Below are 24,795 nucleotides of genomic sequence, written 5' to 3' on the forward strand. Positions count from 1 at the left end.
GCAGCGTTTGTTGTCACTTTTGGGTGAAATCAAAGTGTTCTTGCAATCCAAAGGGGAAGACGCCTCGCTGCTCGAGGACACTGAGTGGATACTTGACCTTGCATTTTTAACAGACATCACTGGGAAACTGAACTATTTGAACTGTCAACTGCAAGGCAAAGGCAAGACTGTTGCTGACATGATAAGTGCTGTAAATGCATTTAAAGCTATGATGAGCATTTTCTCTGTGCATTTACAGAGAAAGAAAGTGTTGCACTTTCCCTCTGTGCAGTCAGTGCTGCAGGACAATGCTTCTGCATCTGGGGCTTTCGACAAAGCTGCAGAAAAGTACTCTCAAGTCATAAACAGACTTGGGCAAGAGTTTGAGAACAGGTGTTGTGACTTTGATCAACTTGAGCCATGTGTGTCATTCATTTCAAATCCTTTCAAGCAAGTGGACATCACATGCATTGCTGAGCAACTAAGTGCAACCTTCAACGTGGATGCTGGACAGGTGGAGATTGAAATCCTAACATTGCAAAATGACCTCCACCTCAAAGCCCATCAGGATGCACCAAACTTTTGGTGCCTTGTGGACACAGAAAAGTACAAAGGTGTATGCACAGTAGCTATGAAAGTTGCCTGCCTTTTTGGTTCAACCTATCTCTGTGAATCAGCCTTTTCTGACATGAACTTCATCAAGAACAAACACAGAACACACCTTACTGATGCACATCTACAAGACTCACTGAGAGTTACAGTGTCAAATTATACCCCAGATTACAGCACACGAGTGGACAGCATGCAATGTCAGACTTCCCACTAACAGACATTTACAGGCAAAGAAAGAGAACAGATATTTTCAGTGAAACACCATGGCAACGGAAAACTCAATTATTGTACAAAAATGTGAAAAATAATTTGTTCAAAAAGTGCAACAGATGTGATGTTTTGTTAAAAATGCTACAGATTTAGTGATTAATACAAATGTGATCTGATTCATTCGAAAATGAGAGTTGATGTTCTTTTTTAAATTTTACATAATAATATATATTATAATATTATATATAATATATTATTATACTTTGTACAGACATGGGAAAGAGTTCATGATTTGTTCAAAAATGTTACAAAGTTAGTGGTTAGTACAAATGGGATATGATTTGAAGATGTGACAGTTAATGATTTCCTAAAAAATGTTACAGAAGTGATACATACAAAAATATAACAGCTGTGATTTTGAACAAAATGCTACAAATGTGCTCATTCATACAAACTGTCAATAAAGATATTTACAAAAAATATCAGAGATGTGATAATTCTGACTTTCAAATGTTGAAATAGATTTGAGAACATAAATAAATAATGTTGCATGTTTAAATATATCTGTTTCCTATCATGGTAAATCATTGTTAATAATTATTGTGTGGAATAATTAACATTAACATGTGATCAGACAGTCTCTTCACATATATGAATATTTATTATGATAATTATTAATGATGATATCATTAAAGGTGAACCGTGCAACTATGTTATTCAGGAAGTTTGTATCAAACAAGTAGCCCTTCGTATTACTCAGTACCCTTGAAGTAGCTCTCAGTTTCAAAAAGGTTGGTTACCCCTGGTCTACGCCCATGCCTCCTCCCCTGGTAAGAAGAAAAGAAAAGAAAAGAAAAAAAATACAAAAAAAAAAAACACTTTAAAAACATTTTGTATTTTTCTTATTTTGATCTTGTGTTCATGTGATGCAAGAATGATGGGCTGAATGGCCTCCACCTGCATCTAATTTCCTTGTGTGTATCTTAAACACTTACCCCGTGTAGCCCATCATGTCATACTTGCATTCATAATAAAGTTATCATCACGAGTAATTTTTAACAATACATACAAAAACCACCATTTTCATAAGCTCTTTCCAAAATACACACACACCTGTAGGGGTTGTGACGTTACAGTCACTGTAGGGGAGTTGGTTTAGGCCTTCTTCCACAACAAGACGGATCTACATAGAGATAGCAGATTGAAAAACAAATATGGTTAACAATATCGAGAGAGGAGCCAGAGAATGTAAACCCTATTACATGTGAAACTCTATTTTCTCTTATGAGTCGTGCTATATACAGCATGAACATTACATTGCATAACTAGGGGCAGAGAACAAAACAACAATTAACAGTGCAGCAAAGCAATTATAACAAAAAGCCAGAGGTTAATCTCTGCTAAAACAGACATTTCCTCTGCCAAACTTTTCTTCCATGAAGCAACAAAACAAAACAAAAACGGTCTCCAAATAATCATTCTTAAACCACCGATAAGAAAACAGATTCGCACATTTGAAAATTACCGAAAATGGCTCTCATTCTGTACATACTTTGCAAAAAACATTCATCCTTGTCTGCAGAACAATTCCTTCCCATCAGAGAATCTCATTTGAAATAAATTAACCTCTGGCAGCAGGAAAGAAAATGCAATTCTTTGTTTCGATAATTATGTGGAAGGAATTACAATTTCTTCGATACGCCTTGCTAGAGATAGACAATCATTTGAATGGGAACGCTCACCAGCAAGGCACAGATCCAGGAAATGAAGTGTGGGGTGGGAGCAGGGATGGGGAAAAGAAACACCAGGGGGCTAATGGTGGGAAATTTGCATGTGGGTGGTGTCTGGTGGGGGGGGGGTAGGTGTTGGAAGAAAATCTCTCAATTCCAAATCAGCTCATTTTTAAAATTGATCAGTATTTGGAATCTTATACTGCAGCCGATTAAAGACAAAGTCAAAATGAGATAGAAAGCTGATGTTAGAATATAACTGGGTTATGATTGATTCGTTATCAGAATAATGTCAATTTGCTTTCAAGTTCAAGTTTTGCTATATTTCCACATTTTAAGTAATTACCAAAAAAATAGTTTTCGGATTAGACGGTGAAGAAAGAGTACTAATGTTAAAAAAGGTGGCCAAAAAAAGGGCAGCATTTTCCTCAGAGGTAACTTTGCACGAATGTTATACTCTTGGAGGCTGCTGGTGGCATGTTCAACAGTCACTTCTCTCCCTCGAGACTTGTATGCAAAAAATAGAAAATTGTACGATTTATTGGGTTTTTAGAGCAGTTTGTTTAAAGGCTTTATCATTGAACAAAGTCGATCAGAACTGAGCCCGGCCGGGTGAAAAATTCCGGATTCAATCCCGATCCAGTTTGGGTTTTCAAATCCGTTCTCACACATCATTCTCACTAACACATCATTCTCAGTGGCTGCATAGGGTGACTCGAATCTACTCAGAAAATTAAGGTTATTTATTGTTAATATTTATTTAATTATTTATTTAATACTGACCATTCCAGATAAAAGAGGTTGTACTGTTCATTACACAAACACACATACACACTTAGGTCACTGGAAAATAAACATTTTTATAAATAAAATGTTTTAATGATCGAGTTTTATTTTAATTTTATTAATTATATTTAATTATTATAATATTTAAAATTTATTTTATTTTACAATATTGTTACGCGTTCGCCGGCCAGGTCATGAGTGGCCTCACTTGGACCCGCTTCCTGACCTTTGACCCTGAAGCTGATGAGTTGCACCATCAGAAACAACTAATTCTGGTAGAGTCCCAATGTCAAAATCCCATGTTACCCCCTCTGCCCCCCAGTGAATTACTTACCCCAGATAAGGCCTGTGTCCCAATGTTTCCACTATTTATTGTTCTAGGATGGCCGAGCAATTTACCGTCAGCAGAAACGTTGGCTACTGTCTATTTGACCTCAACACTAAACATGGACATTAGGCACCTCAGACATCTGGGAAATTAGACAAGCAAGGTTGACAGATCGAGGGAAGAGAAGTCGGTGGGGTATGTTGTCGACCCCAGCCTCACTCATAAGTCAGCTGCATGGCTCATGTTTAACAAACAAGGTGTAAGGTGCAGATGAGTGAGAGGTGCAGGTGGGATGTGCGATGTGGTTTGGTGGCATGTAGTGCTGGCTCTGAAAAGAAATGTTGTGGACTCAGGTTGATACTCCACAACAGTGCAAATCAATGAGTTGTATGTGCTGGGTGATGAGAGAGTACAAGGTGTGTGGGTGTAAGAGAGAAGTCAGTTCGGAGGAGTTCTTGGTTAGCGCTCATTCCACTTGGTGCAGTGCTCGTTCCGTTGGGTGCTTTGGGGACTCGGTCAATCATGGCAGGTCCCTCTCCCTAGGGCTCAGGACGTGAACTCCGCAACTCTGCACACTACACCCTAAACTGTGCTTTCAAGCACAGAGCTCTCCGCTGTTCTTCGGAACTGAACTTTTATTGCCTATTTTCTTCTCTCCACCGACGTCTGCCTTTCAACATCCCACCACGCTGATTGGTTGGCATGCTGCGATCCAGTCCTCGTGATTGGATCCAGGGATGCGATGGGCGGGGATGTTGAAATACTGGTGGCTCAACTGCTCAGCAAAAACAACACTGGAAGCACTGCAAATGCCACGATGATGATTGAAGTGCTGGAAATGCCGATTAAACAGTCTAAGCATCGCTGCAATGGATCGTTTTGAGAAGTGCTTTGAGAATGTGGTTTGAGAATGGAGTTGGGGAGTGAATGTTTGGGAATGGGTGTTTGAGAATGAGTCTTTGAGAATGTTTTCCTGAAGCTTTTTTCAGAAATTCCTGCATTCTGAAATGTTTCCCATAATTTGCTTTGTAAATATTGTTGCAGGAATGTGGGAGGAGATCTCGGGAGTAATATAGATCAGTTATGTCAACATCACCTGTTTAGCATAAGGAGAAGGGTATCTGTGGAAACAACAGGGAACATGTGGAAGGATGCATCAGGAGTGATAATCATGATTCCACCCCCCCCCCTCCGTTTCTCAGCTCCACTCTTCCCCCTCACCCTTCCTTTCTTGACCCCCCAATCACCCCTCTGTAATCTGCTCTATACGTCTTCCATGACTGAAATAATGGCTCAGACCCACCAGCAAGCGTCCCCTGCATCATGGCACGACTTTCCTGACACCTCGTGGCCACACACCATGTGAAATGGCTGCCATGGTTACACCAGCAGTCGTGGTTGTGTCGTGGCATGGTTCCTTCTGTGTGCAGGACCAATGAACGGGTGGTTGTGGGATGAGTGGGCGTGGTGCTGGGAACAAAAGGCGAGAGTTGCAGGTGCACTGCATCATTGTCAGTGTTGAAGTTGGAGTTCACGGTCTGTGCCAACGAGCACGGGTGTGCCGACGACTGCAGAAGGGGCAATTTGGCCAAGACCGAACCGAAAGCCATGACAGACCCCAAGCAAGTTCTGGTGTGGGGAGGTTTCTTGTGTCCTATCTTGCCCCCTGTCTTAGCTATCTGTGGTACAAATGGGACAAGGTCACAGTTAAGCGGAATGTAGTATCGTAGGCACGTGGGATTTAGTGACTATGTAAACCAATATGTGCTGCTTCTTTCTTCTTGTTCTTCCAGCCCTTCCCTATTATTAGTCCCCTACCAGTTTCACTGGAGGTGACTATAGATTTGCTCTCCGTCCGTCCGTCCATCCGTCCCACCTGTGGTTTTTCAGACTTTTTCCCCCCATACCCTTTAACATATTCAACTGAAACTTGGTACACTACTTTATGATGATAAGTTACAGAACAAGTTTGACTTCAACAAGTTAAAAGGTTTCAGGTTTTCACCAGTATGAACTCTTAAATGAGCTATTTACATTCTTTATACTTTAAAAATAAATTAACTCCAAAGCAAAAAGAAATTAGGCCTCAACGTTTCTGGCAGCATGCTCTGCCCATCGACAGGCGGAAGTAACTGGAACGAATGAATACAGCTTTCATAACAACTCCTCACCCCCATTAGCTGATTATAGTGAGACGCTGATTGGTCGGTTTAGTTTGCTCATCATAGTCCAATGCCCTCAATGTATTGCAAGCTGTAGTTATAGGTGTCGATTTGTTGATAAGGGATCCTCATTATCAAGGCTCCTAATGACAAACCCTCTCACAAAGTATACAGGAAACCAACTCATACGGATCGCTACCTCAACTACCGCTCTTTTCATCATCTCTCAACTCAACAGTCTGTAAGCAGCACTCTTGTTCGTTATGCCTACACCATCAGCGACAAGTATAAACCTGCATCGCGAACTACGCCACATCACGAATGTCTATTACTTCAACAGTTATCCCGCTCACAAGATCATCACTAAACCAAGAGCTCGTGATCCAACACCAGAACCTAGAGCACATGTTACTCTTCCCTTCAGTGGAAGTACATCACACCAGATACAACGGATTCTCAAGACTGCTAATTTCACAGTACGCCATCGCTCGACACATAAGCTTGAACCTATTCTTCACATCCATCAGGACAGAAGGCTTCCGAACCACCATCCAGGTGTTTACATTGGTGAAACAGGTAGGACATTCACCACTAGATTGAAAGAACATCAGGCACATAATAGAAGAGGGGAAGGGGGAAAAAAATCAGCGATTGTCAATCATGCACAGATCAATAATCATTGCATACTATGGTCAGACAGCAGACTTATCACATCCATCAGTCACTGGCACACAAGGAGCATGAAAGAAGCTATGGAGATATATTTACATCACAAGGTCTCTCAAGAAAACAGGATACCCATGAGCGATATCTGGCTCTCACTCATCAACAAACCGACACCTATAACTACAGCTTGCAATACACTGAGGGCATTGGACTATGATGAGCAAACTAAACCGACCAATCAGTAACATGCATTCAACAGCCAATCAGCACCTCACAATTACTAGCCAATCAGCACTCCACAATAACCAGCCAATGGGGGGATGCGGAGTTGTTACAAAAGCTGTATTCATTCATTCCAGTTACTTCCTCCTGTTGATGGGCAGAGCAAGCTGCTCAAAACGTTGAGGCCGACTTTCTTTTTGTTTTGGAATTAATTTATTTTGAAGAAAAAGAATGTAAATAACTCATTTCAGAGCTCATGCATGGTGATAACACTAAACCTTTTAACTTATTATTGTTGTTCCACCATCGAAACTTTAAACAGTACTGAAGTTCGACTTTTTCTTTCTTGTTCTTTTTTAATACAATGTTGAGGTTCGTATGAGAGTGAGCACACAGAACGTACAACAAGGGGAGCAAGAAACAAGAGGGACAGGAGAGGGAAGGACAAAACAGTGTGGAACAGAGACATGAGGAGATCTGTGGAAGGGAGAGGGATGGGGCAGGGAACATGGGGTAAACAAGATGGACACTACAGAGACATGACAGAAGTAAATACACACCGTCGATTCAATAAATAATTTATTTATTGAACATTTGAAACATATTTCACCCATTTTTAGCTCGCCTATTCGAAGAACAGAGCTATAGCGATACCCCCGGCGTGAGCGTCAGCATGTTAAAATTTTTGGTGCAAGTTATTTTTTTCCTTTCTAATGTTTTTATCTACCACACTATTTTTTATACGCCATATATATATATATATATATATATATATATATATATATATATATATATATATATATATATATATATATATATGTTTGGGCGTATTTTGTGTCGTCCGTCCGTCCGCCTGTCTGTCTGTCTGTCTCTCTGTCCGTCCGTCCGTTCCTGTCCGCACTCTAACTCCCAAAGTTTTAAACTTTCACATTTCATATTTGGTACATAGGTACAGACTGTGGAGACGGTGTGTCGCGACATACGTTCGTCATCTAAAGTGGTTGCCATGGCAACCAGGATGCTGTTTTCCATCCGTTCCTGTCCGCACTCTAACTCCCAAGGTTTTCAACTTTCAGGTTTCATATTTGGTACATAGGTACAGACTGTGGAGACGGTGTGTCGCGACATACGTTCGTCATCTAAAGTGGTTGCCATGGCAACCAGGATGCTGTTTTCCATCCGTTCCTATCTGCACTCTAACTCCCAAGGTTTTCAACTTTCACATTTCATATTTGGTACATAGGTACAGACTGTGGAGACGGTGTGTCGCGACATACGTTCATCATCTAAAGTGGTTGCCATGGCAACCAGGATGCTGTTTTCCATCCGTTCCTATCTGCACTCTAACTCCCAAGGTTTTCAACTTTCACGTTTCATATTTGGTACATAGGTACAGACTGTGGAGACGGTGTGTCGCGACATACGTTCATCATCCAAAGTGGTTGCCATGGCAACCAGGATGCTGTTTTCCATCCATTCCTATCCGCACTCTAACTCCCAAGGTTTTCAACTTTCACGTTTCATATTTGGTACATAGGTACAGACTGTGGAGACGGTGTGTCGTGACATACGTTCGTCATCTAAAGTGGTTGCCATGGCAACCAGGATGCCGTTTTCCATGTAGTAGCACAATTCTGTATATACATTCTTGTTCGGGCATATATTGTGCTCACTCGCGCTCTTGTTACTGATTACAATATACAAATACATATATTGCTTTAAAATTATTTGGATCAGACTTCACTGCAATGCTTTATAAAAAATATTAATTATTAAACGAGTCTTTTAAAAACGATAAATGTATAAACAGGCGAGCATTGGGTGGCTTTGACACCAACTCTGGTAATACAAACACTAGTATTTTGTAGACTTGCCATTTGCAGATTTCAATGCTTTTTCTCTTTCAGACATAGAACGAGTTCTGAAATTTTCTCTCGTGAGATTTCTGCCCACGTTTCACGCAAAAGGTTGAGGAATTCTGCCAATGATGTCGGTTTCCTGGAATTTTTCCACAGAGCTCGATTCAATATGGCCCAGAGGTGTTCAATGGGATTCATGTCAGGACACTGACTTGGCCATGGAAGTCGCTTGATCACATTTCTGTCCTGTCATTCTTTGGTCATTTTTGCAGTGTGACATGGAGCTCCATCTTCCATGAACAGTGTTGTTGTTGACCATCTGACCAGTGGAGAAGACAGGGAGACGTCCATCCTCAAGGACAGAAATGTGTGTCGTAGTGTTGATGTTGCCAACACACTCCAAAAGCTCTGACCGACCAGCACTCCAGATTTCTCCCCACACCATCACTGAAAAACAACCGTGTTTGACAGTTGGATGCAATCAGTTCAAAGAGAACTCTTGACTGGGAAGTCTCCAGACCCATATGCACCACTGTCAGAAAATTGAGTAAATTGGGACTCATCTGAAAAAAATTACAGTTTTCCAAAACTCCAAGGGTCTGATGGTCATCTCGTCAGCCCACTTCCCTTTGAATGTTGGCTGGTTTAAGAAGAGGTTTTCTCCAAGCTGCTCTCCCATCATAGCCCAGTTGATGAAGGTACCACACGGCAATTCTTGAGCTAACTTGGACCTTCTCTGCAACATCTGCTGCCTTGCAACGGGGAGTTTTCTCAATGGACTGCTTGACAGCTCGAAGACACCTTTCTGAGGGCCCAGATCGACCATAACGGGAAGCTGTGGATTCCTTGCCTTTGCTGGTGAATTGCACAATCACCCAATTGACCGTAGAAAGTGGAATGCCAAGGTTCTGAGCTGACGCTGGCTGACTCCACCTTACAAATGGCCAAAATTCGTCCTCTTTAAAAATTGGAAAGTTTGTTTGCTCCCTGGGTTTGAGGCATAGTTAATTGTCATACAAGACCCAGTAACTCGTTTCTGCAAAGAAATAGTCAAATATTCGTACAAATCACTGAGTAAAACTGCATTATATAGATGAAATGAATAAATTTAAGGTGTCTATTTACTTTTGTCATGTCTCTGTACAGGGACTTTCAGGAAGGAAAGCAGGGAATTTGAAGGAGGTGGGTTTGGGGTGGATTAACATGGGTATAAAAGATTGTGGTTTTGGATGGGGGAAGATAAGAGATGGTGGTGAACAGCTGCTTTGAAGACCTGGAGGGAAAAATGTGTTTCAGGGCGTTTCGTCAATTTTTCACAGAGTTACGCCGTTTATAAACTTTGAAAATATCATACTATATATGGGTCAGTGTTCAGTTGCCCTGACTCCTCCCCACTGCTTTACACCCATTGGCTGGACAGCTGGCTTAACTGCACTCCAATTAAATAATGTGCTGCCATTGCATGAAGTAGTACAGATTGGCAGGCTTCAGGCCTGAGGCCTGGATGTTACAGTAAGTAAAGAACTATTTGGTTTTCCTAGTGGATGGTAGATGGTTTCTTTCAGCAGTCTGTCACTAAATGGGGGTTGTTCTGATGGTAATTTAACCATGTAACCACCCGGCAGTTCACCGTTACAATACAGTGTGTTTCAATGACATTTGCAGTATGTTTGGGTTGTTGTCATGCTGGAAAACAAATTGTCGCAAGTTAACCTCTTTCCTGATGGGATACCATGGTAGATTAGGATCTGATTGTACTTGTCAACAAGAGCGAAACAAAGAGCAATGTTCTTTGTTCAAGGTCCCACTACTACTCTGTACGCGAGTGTCCAGACCCAGCCCTCGTGGAATCTGTGTACTTTGCCACACAGCTACTTCCCCAAACTCCTGCACAACGGATCCTCTGGCCCACCCTCCATGAACTCTGCACTTTTCCACCGCTTCTTCCCAGCAGTCCTTGTGAAGGTGCCACCTTCCGGGCCATCTCCAATGCAAAAAAGGTCTATTCCCTCTTCCAGGGCTTCACAGCACATCTCGGCACCATGGCTTGCACACATTAGCCAAACAGTTCATATTGATGTCTGGAAGGATGAAGTGCTCCCGCTGCGCCTCTCCCTGGCCAGAAGTCCTCACCTGGCCCCACCCACAAACGAGAGGTGTTCACGCATACAATCTTACCCAAACTATATGGTCTATAAAGTCAATAAATTACATACCTGATACATGACAATCTAACCTAATCAAAACACATGGCCCATGTTACACTTACCACAGACTAGCTATGGTCCCCTCCCCTTTCCACTTCACATATATACGGAGAGGTTCAAAATAATGTGCAACTTTTCAAACAACTACCACCGAAGGTGTATGGAGGTGTTTTCACGGGCCCTGTCTGTTTGTTTGTTTGTCAGTGAGCAGGATATCTCAAGAAGTTGTTCATGGATTCAAAATAAACTTGGTGGGCAGGTTATGGATGTAAATCCAGCCGATTGGTGGGATACAAACCATAAACTGTTTGGCCTGTGGAGTTATGCGCTCTACCAAGTGCTGTTCTAGTTTTACGAATTCAACTGTTCTTTTTTCTTTTTCTTTTCAGGTCGCCTAATAACCCTCGTCGAAGGAGAGGGTATTGTGTTTGGGTCCGTTTGTTTGTCTGTCTGTCTGTCTACAGAACTTAAATGTTTTTCTCCGCAACCGCTTGTCAGATTGAGACTAAATTTTCACCATTGATGCGACTACTCATGTAGAATGCTTTAATCATAATCATGATGTCATAGGTTATATGGTGTGACAGCCATATTGGAAAAACGGGGAAAAAATTGGACCTCTATCTCAAACCGCACGAAGAAAAAAATTGAAACTTGGCACATAGCAAGTACTCCTCATGGGGAATAAGTGCGATTTTTGATTTTCTTAAGACGTCATAGGTGCCTTCATTATGACATCATAATTGCATATGGAGAACGCTACATCTGAACAGTATGAAAATCTTTGAGGGTCATCTTGGTATAAAATGGTCCACATAAAAAGATTTGTTGATGTCATGTCACATGATTTGGCAGCCATATTGTTAAAAAAAAAGTTTTTAAAATCTCCTCTGAAGTGGTTGAACAGATCGAGGTGAAACGTTACACGTATGGCCGCCGATCCATGAGGAACAAAAGGTTCACACATATGATGTCATAGGTCACATGGTTTTGGCTGCCATATTGGATTTACCCTAAAACCTATAAAAAAAATCTTCTCCAGAATGGCTGGATAGGTCAAGGGGAAACTTCGCATAAATGTTCCCCAAGCCTTGGGTGTACAAGTTTGTTCAGGTATAATTGATAGGTCACATGGTTTGGCAGCCATATTGGATTGAAGAAAAATATTAAATGTTTTCTTTGGAATCACTTAATCAATCGACATGAAACTTCACATTTATGATCTAGTAGTGATGGGGAATAAATGTTTTAAATTTCAACTTGATCGAATGCATGGTCTGGAAGCCAGAATTATTAAATTCTTTGATCTGGGTACTTTTTGAATAAGGTTCACTTAGCTTTGTCTGGATGGATGGGTTTGAGGACAGAGGAGTAACAGCTGAAATGTGAATCCTATCCAGGTTCCTCCTGATGCCTTCGTCTTTGCTTTTTGCTTGTTTGGGTTCCTTGTGATTACTCCAATGCAGGACTGTACCTATTTGGTCTTCCATTTGATTTGAATTTAATTAAATCTCATTCTAAATTCAATTGAATATTAATAATAAATGGCATGGGTCAGGGTCAGCTGTCCAATCAAAGCGGGGTTGCATCAAAGCGGGACGTCTTGGAACCCGGTCATCACTGCCAGCATTTATAAAGTGACAGTTCTAATTATGTCTCTTATTATTTATATAACAAACCAGTACACAAACGCCACACACACCACACAAAACAAGTAATGGCAAGGATCTACAATCTCTGATTGCTCTTTCGAATTTAATGTTTTTCTATGGAAGTTCCAACCATGTCAAATCATTTCTATGTGCCCCAAAGGATGCTCAAGTTGGAGGCTTTTTCTGTGACATGTCATACGTTTCTACCAAAAGGCAGTTTTGTTGGGTTTATCCGAATGCAAAAATTCCACAATACAAAAACCATCAAACGTATTGTTGAAAGGTTTAGAGAAACTGGAAGTGTGAAAGACCGAATTAAAGCACACAGTGGTTGAAAACCTTCAGTGAGAACATCCGAAGCAATCAGAGAAAAATCTACAGACAGACTCACACAGCTGGTGGGAACTTCTCGCATGAATCACCATAAGCAGAATCATACACGACGATCTGAAACTGTATCTGTACAAGATATAGTTACTACAGTACCAGACTGAAATAAATAAGAGGGAGAGGTTCAAAAAAATTTTTTTGACCGATGGACAATCCTGGGCCTTGCTAGTCCCCAGATCAGTCTCCTCCTGACTACTACTTTCAGGGGTAGCTTAAAGCTAATCAAAGACAAAGGCTTGGTCTGTGGAGAAACCCTGTTGCAGCTCGCATACAGGTTCTGCCATAAGCTCGGTGCACATCTCACCCCCCCCCCACATAATAGGTACAGCCCCAACCTTTGTCGGTGATGCACTAAACCCCTCCCCGCTCAGCCCTCATTTGCCCATACTCAGTCCGTGGGTGGGGCAAAAACTTCCCCGACCTTTACACCTACTTTTTAAAGTACGCTTTACCATGATGATGACTTTCCCGTCTGATGGCCTACCAGATCATTTCAAGGGACATGAAAGACAGATTCCAAATGGGAGAGCATTAAAAAGGGCATCAAGGGATGGTGGTTTTAGACACACACAAGGGAGGGAATGAAGACACCCACTTTCAATACATAAAACGACGCATATCCAATATCACAATAAAATATTTTTGAAAAACTCAAGCTCATGCTGATACATGCAATATGGGAAATATAACTATTGTTGTGCTATGTAACGTTACCCCCTAGAAGGCATTCCTACAACAATATGGTCAAAGACAGGCAAAGGATCATTTTTAGACTTACCAGGCGATCTGCTGAAAATACAAAATCACCCCAGCTTGTGCACCTGAAAAAAAAAAATCAAAGAAAATGAGGGGATCAAAAAAAAACTCATCAAATCAACAGAGAAGATGGGCTGAGAGGATAGCTTAGAAGTACGCACATTCGCCTCCAAGCAATCCCGGACTCAGCTATAAACTGTCATCCCGGTGTTTTACAGGTAGGATTATTCATCAATGTATGTGCCGTCCCTCGGATGGGTTTTAAAACTTGGCGTCCCATCTGTTAGCATCAATTGGTGGATGTTAAAGATCCCAAAGTGTCCGTCACGAACATTGGGCGAGCAATCGCTGGCACCCTGAACAAATTACAAAATTCCTGCTCTCACCAACAGAGGTCACTGAATCAGCACCACCCATGTGCTGCATACAAAAGAGGAAAAACACAGGCTTCAAGATTTATCTCACATCTCTCATGAACCTTCAAGAAAACAAATTTATCAAGTTTGATTGATACAATTTCTCCATCACCTAATCTCTCACTTCCCCTTGCCCCCCAACCCCCCAACCCATACCTCTTCTCGGCTTTACAATTAATTATTCTCGCCTTCCCAACCATCCACAAAATTCAGATTACCCACCTATTATATGTACCTTCAACTAAATCTATTTTTTTTGCAATTGGCAACTCCACAAAGAAGAGAAGTTAGAAACCACAGCACCACAATCAGTACTTGTACCAAAGTTGGTCTTTCGTAAGCATTGCAACTTTTTTCAAAATGAAGAGAATTTACGTTGTAAGATGTATATAACAAGAGACCTCAAAAGATAACAACCTACAGCCTCCTATTTCTGATAACTACTCATAATTGGCTACAAGTTAGGATGGACGTCAGACACAAGAACCATGACAGTTTGGCCAAAAAATAAAAATAAAAAAATTACTTACTGCAAGTAATTGTGTCATTTACACAAAATGATGCAACACATTCCACAACTGCCACGGACTTGGCAAAATTGTTTTCCCAATGTTGGAAAATATGCAAGAGGAGCAAAAGTATTGGGACAACAAACTCAAAATTGAAAAGTAACCTCACAACCTGCACTAGTATGCTTATTCCCCCCCCCCCACCCCCAAAAATGCAATGCAACATGCTTTATAAAAGGTGTCCCAACCGCGACATCAGAAAATGATGCACTGGCGGCTTTGATGCAATATTGTACGAGAGTCAAAATCCTTATGTCTGCCAGCGTGAAGACGTTCCTTGCCACATCGCTGTGCCTGTTGCAAATTGCTTCATGACAACCTGAATATCTGTCGCAACAAGCCAAAAGCCACGACATAGCACAATGAAACCATTAACATTGGTGAGATGTTTTGTAACACCACTTGAGGACCAAACCAAAAGCACAAGGCACCAGAGTACTTGCAGAGAAAGAGGAATGGTGCAATTAATTATGTCTGACATCTTTCAACTTCTGAAATGAAATGTTTGGGACAACCCCATTAGTAATCCAACACAGAGTTGCGAATCAATAACCCCCAAATATTTCCTTCCTGTCCCAATACTTTTTGTAATCGTGTGAGTGATCATTCTTCATTTCCTTTGACTGTGTGCCGATTCCCTTCCCTGACAACTGTCCACATTGCGAGGTTTCCTTTTTCCGAAATGGAAAATGAGGTTGTTGAGATTTTTAATTTTTTTTAAAATAGGTCTTGGGTCGATGGAGACAAAAAGAATCCTTGACAATCAGCTGTTATTTGTTGATGCTCATTGCTAAAGGCCCAGTCACACCTTGACGTTTTAGCCAGCTTATGCCGATTTTTTGAAAATTTGTCTAAAACGCTGGTACACGTCGAATACGTTATGGGTAAGTTTTGATAACATTGAGAGCACGCTGAAAAACACTGCCATACGTCGTTGTACGCTGGCTTTAAACGTTGTACTTTTCGGTTGTCCTCAAATTCTCCATGCTTGAAATTTTAAGACTTATGACAGCGTATGACTCACACGTTCCGCATAGCTGTGGCCATAAGTTGTAAGCACGTCACGCGATCATTGACACACGTCGACACACGTTACTTGTAAGTTACTCATAAGTCGAAACACGTCATGGTAATGTTTAGCGTATCCGAAACTTATTTCTAACCTATGAGTTACGTGTTGTACTCACGTTACGCGATCGGTGACACACATCGACACGTTACTTGTAAGGTGCTCATAAGTCGAAACACATCAAGGTAATGGTTAGCGTCAGTGTTCCAGACTCCCTGGTTTTATTTTTTTTTTCTTCCTTCCTTCGGTATGATGGTAATTTTGACACTTCGATTTCGAGTGCGGTTATAATATAATATAATTAATAGGCTGCCGCTCAACGATTTAAATCATAACCGCACTGTACACTGAACACCGTCATACCGAAGAAAAACAAAAAACCAGGAGTCTGGAACACCGACGCTAACAATTACCTTGACGTGTTTCGACTTATGAGTACCTTTCAAGTAACGTGTGTCGATGTGTGTCAACAATCGCATATCGTGCGTACAACTTATTCCCATCGCATGCAGAGCGTGTGTCATACGCAAGTACGTCATAAAATTTTCAACATGTTTAAAATTACAAGACGTACTCCATTTAATACGACATATGATAGCGTACTTTAGCGTTCTATTCACGCATACCAAACTTACCCATACCGTATTCGACGTGCGCCAACGTTTTAGAAGCATTTTTCAGAGGTCAGCATATGCTGGCAAGATCGCCAAGGTGTGACTGCGATGTTGACACTTCCATTTCTGCGGCGGTTATGATTTGAATCGTTGTGCGGCAGCCTTTCCATAACCTACGCCACGTCATCGTCGGCGATGCGTGCAGCGCGCTATGCCTAAGTTAGACTATCGTTGGACATAGGTTGTGAAGGCCGACAACAGGTTCAGCATCCGTTGGTATAAGTTATCTATAACACAACGAAACGTTCTGTGTCCGTTACTAATATGTTGTGCATAAGACCAAGTCGTTATGAATACGTCCGAATCTTTAAAAAAAACAATAAAAGTTCAATGTAATCCAGCGTTTTACATACAATTTAATACGTTGCCATTGCTGGCTAAAACGTCAAGGTGTGACTGGGCCTTAAGGTCTTAAAAAAATAAGTACGTACAATGGAAACCACTCTCCGACGGACGTGGTTTTGTCGGAGCATTTGAGTCATGGATTACTTGTATTTTCTGTATTGTTGTGTCAACGTAGAATGTACAATATTAATTCAGTTAAACAAACAGATAGAAACATCCACGTCACAAATTGACAATTACAGTATCACAGAAAATACTTCAGTAAAGTACTTACTGTTCGGGGTAATTATCTTTCACAGTTTTTCTTTTAAAGTTGTTTGGGTGAAATGTAACTTTCGTGCTTCAAATGTACCAAAATATTTTGAAACCTAAATTGTGTTTCAGAACTTCATTCATCTACTGGATATCACACCCAATAAACATCAGCGATTAGAAGCCTGATCTAACAAATACAACAATTGACATCCCAACATAATACAACCCATTAATAAAATCATCAAGGATGGGATGGTGCAAGATGGAAAGGAAGAAAGGCAAGTGGGCAACAGCAACGGGACATGCATAAAAAATGACCGTTTTTACAGTCATTTTTCCCTGCTGTGCAGGGGTTAGGCTTTTTCTTGAGGCAATGTTTTATGGCTGGATGCCCTTCATGACGCCAACCCTGGTCGCCTCTTACGACACACAGGGATATGGTATACCTATTCTAACCGGGGCATACACCGGGACCAGTACACTGGTACTCACTTCGCCGACCTCAGATGGATGACACGCTGAGTCAACCCCCTGGTGTTAATTCAGCAGCCAACGGGGCTTGAACTCAGGACCCTGGGATCCCAAGCCGCCACCCTAACCACTAAGCCAACACCAGGCTGGGACATGCATACACCTCCAGAAAAATGGACCACACCACTACAGCCCACCTCAAACACATCATTCCACGATGTCATGCATCGTCACACGATGTCATGCATCGTCACTCATAAAGAGGGGTGTAGTGCTTTTGACGACACAATGCGCATCAGAATGCCGCTCCAGCACCTCAAACCATCCGAGACGGAGCTTTGCACTGCAATAGTTTAAAAATAAAAACACCCACGTTCACGATCGGTTAAGATATTGTGCTTCATGGGCTTTCATGGCCACATGATCGGGGTCAAGCATTCTCCGAAGCTTGGATATATCAATACGTTGGACACTTTGTCTAGGAAGCAACACTATAACAATAAAGGATAAAAGCAACACAGCCCATATTAATTGCCGAATACAGCAAGGTCCAGAATTTGTAAGCAAACATGAAAACGACACAGCAGAGAAGGTATCCCTAACCCACCTAACAAAATATTTCCAAGGACAGGTGAAAATGGAAGATATCACACAAGAAACTGAAAGAACAATGAATACAGCGCCAACAATTGCCAAAAAGACAAAAGAAAAATAAAAGGAAATATCAACAGATATACAATGACAACTGGGAAAACGATAAAAGAGCAGGAAGATATATAAAAATAAAATAAATAAGAGGAGGTGTAGGTTCTGCATGGTAGAAACAAAGTATTCGAGCCACTTCCTATTGGGATAAATAAATAAATAAATAAACTCATGCCAGAGCAGCTGTACACCCAAAGGCACAACAAAGTTTGTAGAGAAATCTACTGGCACATCTGAAAAAGTCTCAATATCCCAGTTCCAGAAAACTCATAGAAACATGATCCAAAAGCAATCACTGAGAACAAGGAAGTAATGCTCACGTATGACCTTACGATCCCATCGAGCGAAAACATAGAAAAACAAAGCATGGCTCCCAGATATCGTACGGAGGTACAAAAATAAAAATAAGGCATTGCTAATTGAGGTATCAGTACCTCGCGATTTTGGTCTAAACAACACAGAAATCAAGAAAATGAACAAATACCAAGATCTCAAAAATGAAGTGAAAAGATCCTGGAAGCTGATGAGTGTCAAAATTGTAGCAGAGATTATTGGAGCAATGGGGATGATAAAAAAGAACCTCATGGAGATCTTAAAAAACATCCCTGGGAATATTACTAGAAACAAATTGCAGTTGGAAGCTGTCCAGGGCTTGGTGATGATCCTCAACAGAGCCCTTGGAACAAAACTTTGAGAACAAGAAAACTTCACAAATTGGTCCATGAATCATGATCCCTTACTTAAACGGAGGTGGATACTTTGAGATCTGGGAGGATTCCGTTCCACCTCCTGAAACCCACAAATGAAGATAACAACCAACGACCGACACACACACACACCAGATATAAAGGTAAATCCCCTGGACGGAATCACGATGAATGTTATCTATAATCTCATCTTATTCATTCACATGGAAACATGGGACCGACACATACAAAGTCATTGAGACAGATTGGAGAATGTAAGCTGACACATGGGTGATGATTTTTAAATTATTCTCAGACCCAGCTTTCACCACAAAGACACCTGGGACATAAGCAAGGATGACACAGTTGAATGGACTTCGGAGGTGATATATATATATATATATATATATATATATATATATATATATATATAGTCACAGGTTGTGACCACAGTATGGTCAATCTTGTCGCTATCATATTCTGTGATGACCGTCATTGTTTTCATGGGCACAACAACAAATATTTATTCACTGGACTTAACTTTTGCTGAAATTCTGACCATAAAAAGCACCAAGTTAGATCTAAGTGAAAAAGAAATAATTTATAGCAGCAACCATAATCAGCTTGGACCTTCTTCGAGCGGAAAATCAGAGGATGGAATTTTGTAATCTTCTAATACCAGAGAAGCTGCAGCAACAACTCAATGGATTTTGATGTTGCAACAAAGTAAATCTTATTATTTTTACTCATTTCTTCTTATGTTGCATGAAAGCATCTAAAAGCAGCAAACATTTTCACGCGTGGGCCGAGTTGCGATCATATTTGAGTGACCTTCCAGAGTCACACCAGTAGGCATCTCGACCATTGCACAAACCTGACTGGTTGATCAGGACGGATTTGTGGAACCAACTGTGTACTGTTGCTGTGTTGTGCTCCACTTCTGTTCAGCCTTTCAAAAGTGCTGCACCGGCTATCCTCATGCTTTTCCCTTCTGATCAATGAAACATCTCATTGCTAAAAATGGAATGTCTGCAACATATTGGTGAGGTTAACTCTTCGAAGAATATCACACAATTTACTGAAACCAGCTGGGCTAGAGTCAAGGAATGCATGCAGAAGTGGCAGTTATTATGTGGAGAGAACAGAAACCTGGTTGAAGGACAATGATTCTTTCTGATCAGTGCCATTTGTTAAATGAGATTCAGAATAGAGGTACCAGAGACAGTGGTATCGACACAATGCAAGATTCAATGACAAAACAATTTGGAGAGGGCATCAGTATGTTGCCACCGTGCAGAAAGTTTGCCCGTTGCATCTACGAGTGGTGTCAATTGACGATGACTGTTCTTTTGAAGTGTCAGGAAATAAAAGGAGAGCTTTGTGTTCTTCTGATGAACTGGTTCCAATGACAACAGCACAGCACCTCGTTCGAGCCATATCCTACCAACAATATGGATCATTTGTAGGCAGAAAAAATGAGATAAACTGACTCTGGCTGAAACATCAGATCAGATGTTCGACAGCTTAAATCAAAAATCTTGGAATGTGATGAAATAGCTGTTTGAAGTTTACCTTTCTGCAGCAAATTATTATTATTTTTTTTTTTTAGTATACCTTGTCGAGGCTCGTATGAGAGCTAACACACAACGCACATCAAGGGGGGCATGAGACAGGAGGGGAGGGAGTGGGAAGGACAAAATAGTGGGGAACATAGACATTTGGAGATCTGTGGAAGGGAGAGGGATGGGACGGGGAACATGGGGAATAGAAGATGGACATTACAGGGACTTTCAGGAAGGAAAGCAGGGAATTTGAAGGAGGTGGGCTTGGGTGGATTATCGGGGGTAGAAAAGATCGAGGATTTGGATGGGGGATGATAAGAGGTGGTGGTGAACAGCTGTTTTGAAGGCCTGGAGGGAAGAATGGGAATGAATAGAGTGAGGGAGTTCATTCCAAAGGCGGGAAAAAAAGAGGAATGAAAGAGTGAAGGTGAGCAGTGATTCGTGATTTTGGGAGTTTTACCAGAAGGGGGTTGTTGGCGGACCTTGAGTGCCCTGCAGAAATGTGGTGGGGACAAATCGCAGAGAGAGCAGGGGGGCGAGGCTGGAGAGGAGACGGTAGAAGACAGAAAGACCACCGACCAACCTGCGGTGATTGAGTGATATTTAATATGTTTCTGTCAAAATATCCGATTCCTTGAATTTTCAGATCTACTTCGACAAGGGGCAGAGAAAAAGGCATATGAAAACCTTCTTCTCCACATTGGAGTCAACAAGATATCGCAAATGAAGGACAGTACATTACCATCGGAATTGCAACACCAACTCCACCAAATTGCTGTATAACCTTTTAAAAAGAGTTCCAAGGTGAGAAATGTTGTGTGTGTGTGTGTGTGTGTGTGTGTGTGTGTGTGTGTGTGTGTGTGTGTGTGTGTGTGTGTGTGTGTGTGTGTGTGTGTGTGTGTGTGTGTGTGTGTGTGTGTGTGTGTGTGTGTGTGTGTGTGTAAAAAAACTTGAAGACAGGTTTGAGAATATCTTCAATCCCAGATTCCTAATCCTATTGAATATAGTAAATGCAAATTCCTATAGTATCCAAGGCGATCAGTCTAACATACTGATCCAAGGTATTACTCTTCCTATGGTATCCAAGGCCATCTCCACTCATGGCTCACAGACATCCTCTCCTGTCGAAGTCAACGTGTGGCCCTAAATGGAGTTCTATCATCCCCTCTTCCTGTCCAGGCAGGAGTTCCTCAAGGTAGCGTTCTGGGCCCTGTTCTTTTTTCTGGTTTTCATCAATGATCTCTCCGACTCTCTGGAAAATCCTCTATATCTCTTTACTGATGACTCCACCCTCTGCCGTACCATCGGTCATCCCTCAGACCGGCAAGCAGCAGTTTCTTCGCACACTGAAGATCTGGGTAAAATCAAAAACTGGTCCAACACGTGGAACATGTCTTTCAATCCGGACAAATCTCACACTCTCACGATGTCTCTCCGAAAGGACCGTTTACAAAACCACCCCATCCACTTTCTCAACAATCCTCTGGAAGAAGTCCTTTCTTTCAAGCTTCTGGGTCTCACTATCTGCCATGACCTTTCCTGGGAAAGCCACATTTCAAACCTCGCCTCCAAAGTCAGTAGCCGACTGGGAATCCTACGTCATGCAAAGTCCTTCCTCGGCCCACCTGAGCTCCTGACCACTTACAAAGCTTTCATTCGCAGCCTAATGAAGTACTGCTCTCCCCTCTGGGCTGGTGCTCCTGCCTCCCACCTTTCTCGGCTTCACGCTGTGGAAACCAAGGCATTTCGGATCATTGGCATCTCCCGCAATGAGGCTGAGTCTTTGGGCCTCTCACTCTCTCACCGCAGGCTGGTCGGTGGTCTTTCTGTCTTCTCCCATCTCCTCTGCAGCCTAGCCCCCCCTGCTCCCTCTCTGTGATTTGTCCCCACCACATTTCCGCAGGGCGCTCAAGGTCCGCCAACAACCCCCTTCTGGTAAAACCAACAAAATCACAAATCACTGCTCACCTTCACTCTTTCCCCACCTTTGGAATAAACTCCCTCACTCTATTCAATCCCACTCTTCCCTCCAGGCCTTCAAAACAGCTGTTCAACACCACTTCTTATCATCCCTCATCCAAATCCTCGAGGTTTTCTACCCCCGATAATCCACCCAAACCCACCTCCTTCAAATTCCCTGAGTTTCCTTCCTGAAAGTCCCTGTAATGGCCATCTTGTATTCCCCATGTTCCCTGCCCCATCCCTCTCCCTTCCACAGATCTCCCAATTAAATGTCTCTGTTCCCCACTGTTTTGCCCTTCCCACTCCCGCCCCTCTTGTCTCATGTGCCCTTGCTGTGTGTTGTGCGTTAGCTCTCCCACGAGCCTCGACAATGTATACAAAAAAAAAAAAATGTACAATTGGCATTGGGTATAATAATTCAAATTATATTTGTTTATCTCCTCCAGGTGTTTATCAAGCAAGCCAGCATGTGTAGGAAAAGATGCTTCCAGGAACACGTGAGTACATTCATCCCTTGTCTTTGTGTTGTACTTGATATTTGCATGTACCCTCATATGATTTGATGCACTTACTATACTGATAAATTGTCTCTTTGATCGGTTCTCAGTTCCCATAAACTGAAGGATCGATTGAAGGCAAAATATCCACAACTGTTTCCATTGCCCATCCCAAAGAACCAGGAATGAGCTCGTTTTCATGGAGAACATTTCACCTGGACCTCTTATAGAATGGATGTATGTTTCTAGCTCTGAAACTGAAAGTGAATTGAACCTCACAGAAACTGACACTGCACCAAGTCCAGTGAAGTCGAGAGTGCAGTCCAGCTTGCATGTCCTTTATAAGTCTGCATTAATGCTTCAAAAGGAACCTTCATTTTCTCAGGGGCCTCAATGTGGAGGCTCCTGAAGCCATTGTATCAATTTCATGATTAATACTCAAACGGAAGACCAAATACTAAATTGGAGTCATCAGAAGGAACCTGAATAAATAAGAGCAAAGATGGAGTCATCAGGAGGAACCATTCTAGAATGGGACAACACTCTAGCATTGGCTTTTGATGCATCAGATGTGTCTACTCTGAAAGCTTTTGTCAATGTCCCAAGGGCCACTCATCTTAAGCTACTGTCAATCCTACAGGATGTCAATTTTGTTATATTATAAAGGAATAAATTGCACCCCTAAGTCAATGTGTTTGGGTCTCACGATGAAACATCTTACAGGATCTTCGAAGGTTCTTGCGCTGTTGAATAAGCTTGGACACTGTGTTTCATATTCAACTCTTCTTCCACTTAAGACAACCCATGCTCATCTGCAAAATTAGTCATTGAACTACCAAAGTTCCTCCAGGATTCATTGAGAATCTCAATACCATCCTTATGTGGGCCAACATCGACTTCAGCGAGGAAACCCTATCCGACTATGGTACTACTCATTATGCCAATGGTATTGTGATCCAACGGCCTCACACAACTGAAGGCACAAGAGAGAATCCAGAAGTACATCAAGCAATGGAGAAAAAAAAAGTGGTCACTGCAGATTTCTTTTCCGTCAGTTCTCCCCAATATCATAGTCACAAGCGGCAAGGACCTACCATCACATCAGCCAACATCAGAGACATAGCCATTGATGTGTTTGAAGCCTCCCTTCATAAAAGTAAACAATTGGATTGTGTTTATACCTTCATGAAAGCTTTTGAAGAAGCATCACATCAGCGACCTAATTGGACAGGTTTTAATACCCTTCTCTCAAAGGACGATGAACTGGTAAAGGCTTCTATCGCAGATCGACCTGTGATAGAAGCATCACTGACTGAGATGGACATAATGTACATAGTTTTGAAGATGAGTATTGACTAGACAAACTGAAATTGGACAACATCGTTGTCGTCTGATTTAGCCAACTATGCTAAGGCTCAGGGGATCTGTTGGGCCTACATCACAATATTAGGGCGACTGATACGTCTTCGTGAATTCTACACCTGTAGGAGCTTCCTTGGGATCATAAGGAAAAGATTCAGAGATGCAGGCCATTTAGACATTCTTGTTGAATCAGGTCTCGTTGCTCATGGGTCAGTGAATGCTGTCCTTGAGGACCTGTGCTTTTACCAAAGTCTTCATGCCCACAACATAATATAAGAAACACAAGAACGCCTCCAAATCATAGCATTCATTGAAACACTGCCAGATGCCAGCAAGGATAAAGTCAGGTGACTGTGTGTGTGTGTGTGTGTGTGTGTGTGTGTGTGTGTGTGTGTGTGTGTGTGTGTGTGTGTGTGTGTGTGTGTGTGTGTGTGTGTGTGTGTGTGTGTGTGTGTGTGTGTGTGTGTGTGTGTGTGTATATATATATATATATATATATAATGTCAAGGCTCGTATAAGAGCCAAGACAGAACATATAACAAGGGAAGCAAGGAGACAAGAGGGGCAGGAAAGGGAAACATAAAACAGTGTGGAACTCTGTGCAGAATGTTGGTTCTGCCTAAGCAGTCTCCTTGGCTATTGGGCACAATCCTGGACGGGTCA

At 41.8% G+C, this 24,795-nt stretch overlaps 1 protein-coding gene across 2 annotated transcripts in view; it reads right to left on the reverse strand.

Annotated features, from left to right (window-relative positions):
* UPRT (uracil phosphoribosyltransferase homolog) overlaps nucleotides 1-24,795 on the reverse strand; it is an 88,857-nt gene that overhangs the window by 62,174 nt on the left and 1,888 nt on the right. For both annotated transcript variants that reach the window (XM_085854517.1, XM_085854518.1), the window contains 2 exons: nucleotides 13,582-13,624; nucleotides 1,915-1,984 (listed from right to left, as the gene is read on the reverse strand). In XM_085854517.1, coding sequence (XP_085710643.1) covers nucleotides 1,915-1,984; nucleotides 13,582-13,624 — 113 coding nt within the window. The remainder of the gene's footprint in view (nucleotides 1-1,914; nucleotides 1,985-13,581; nucleotides 13,625-24,795) is intronic.

The sequence above is a fragment of the Eptatretus burgeri genome, chromosome 14 (genome assembly GCF_056783735.1).
Source record: "Eptatretus burgeri isolate ZD-2024b chromosome 14, Ebu_testis_v1, whole genome shotgun sequence".
NCBI classification, from domain to species: Eukaryota; Metazoa; Chordata; class Myxini; order Myxiniformes; family Myxinidae; genus Eptatretus; species Eptatretus burgeri.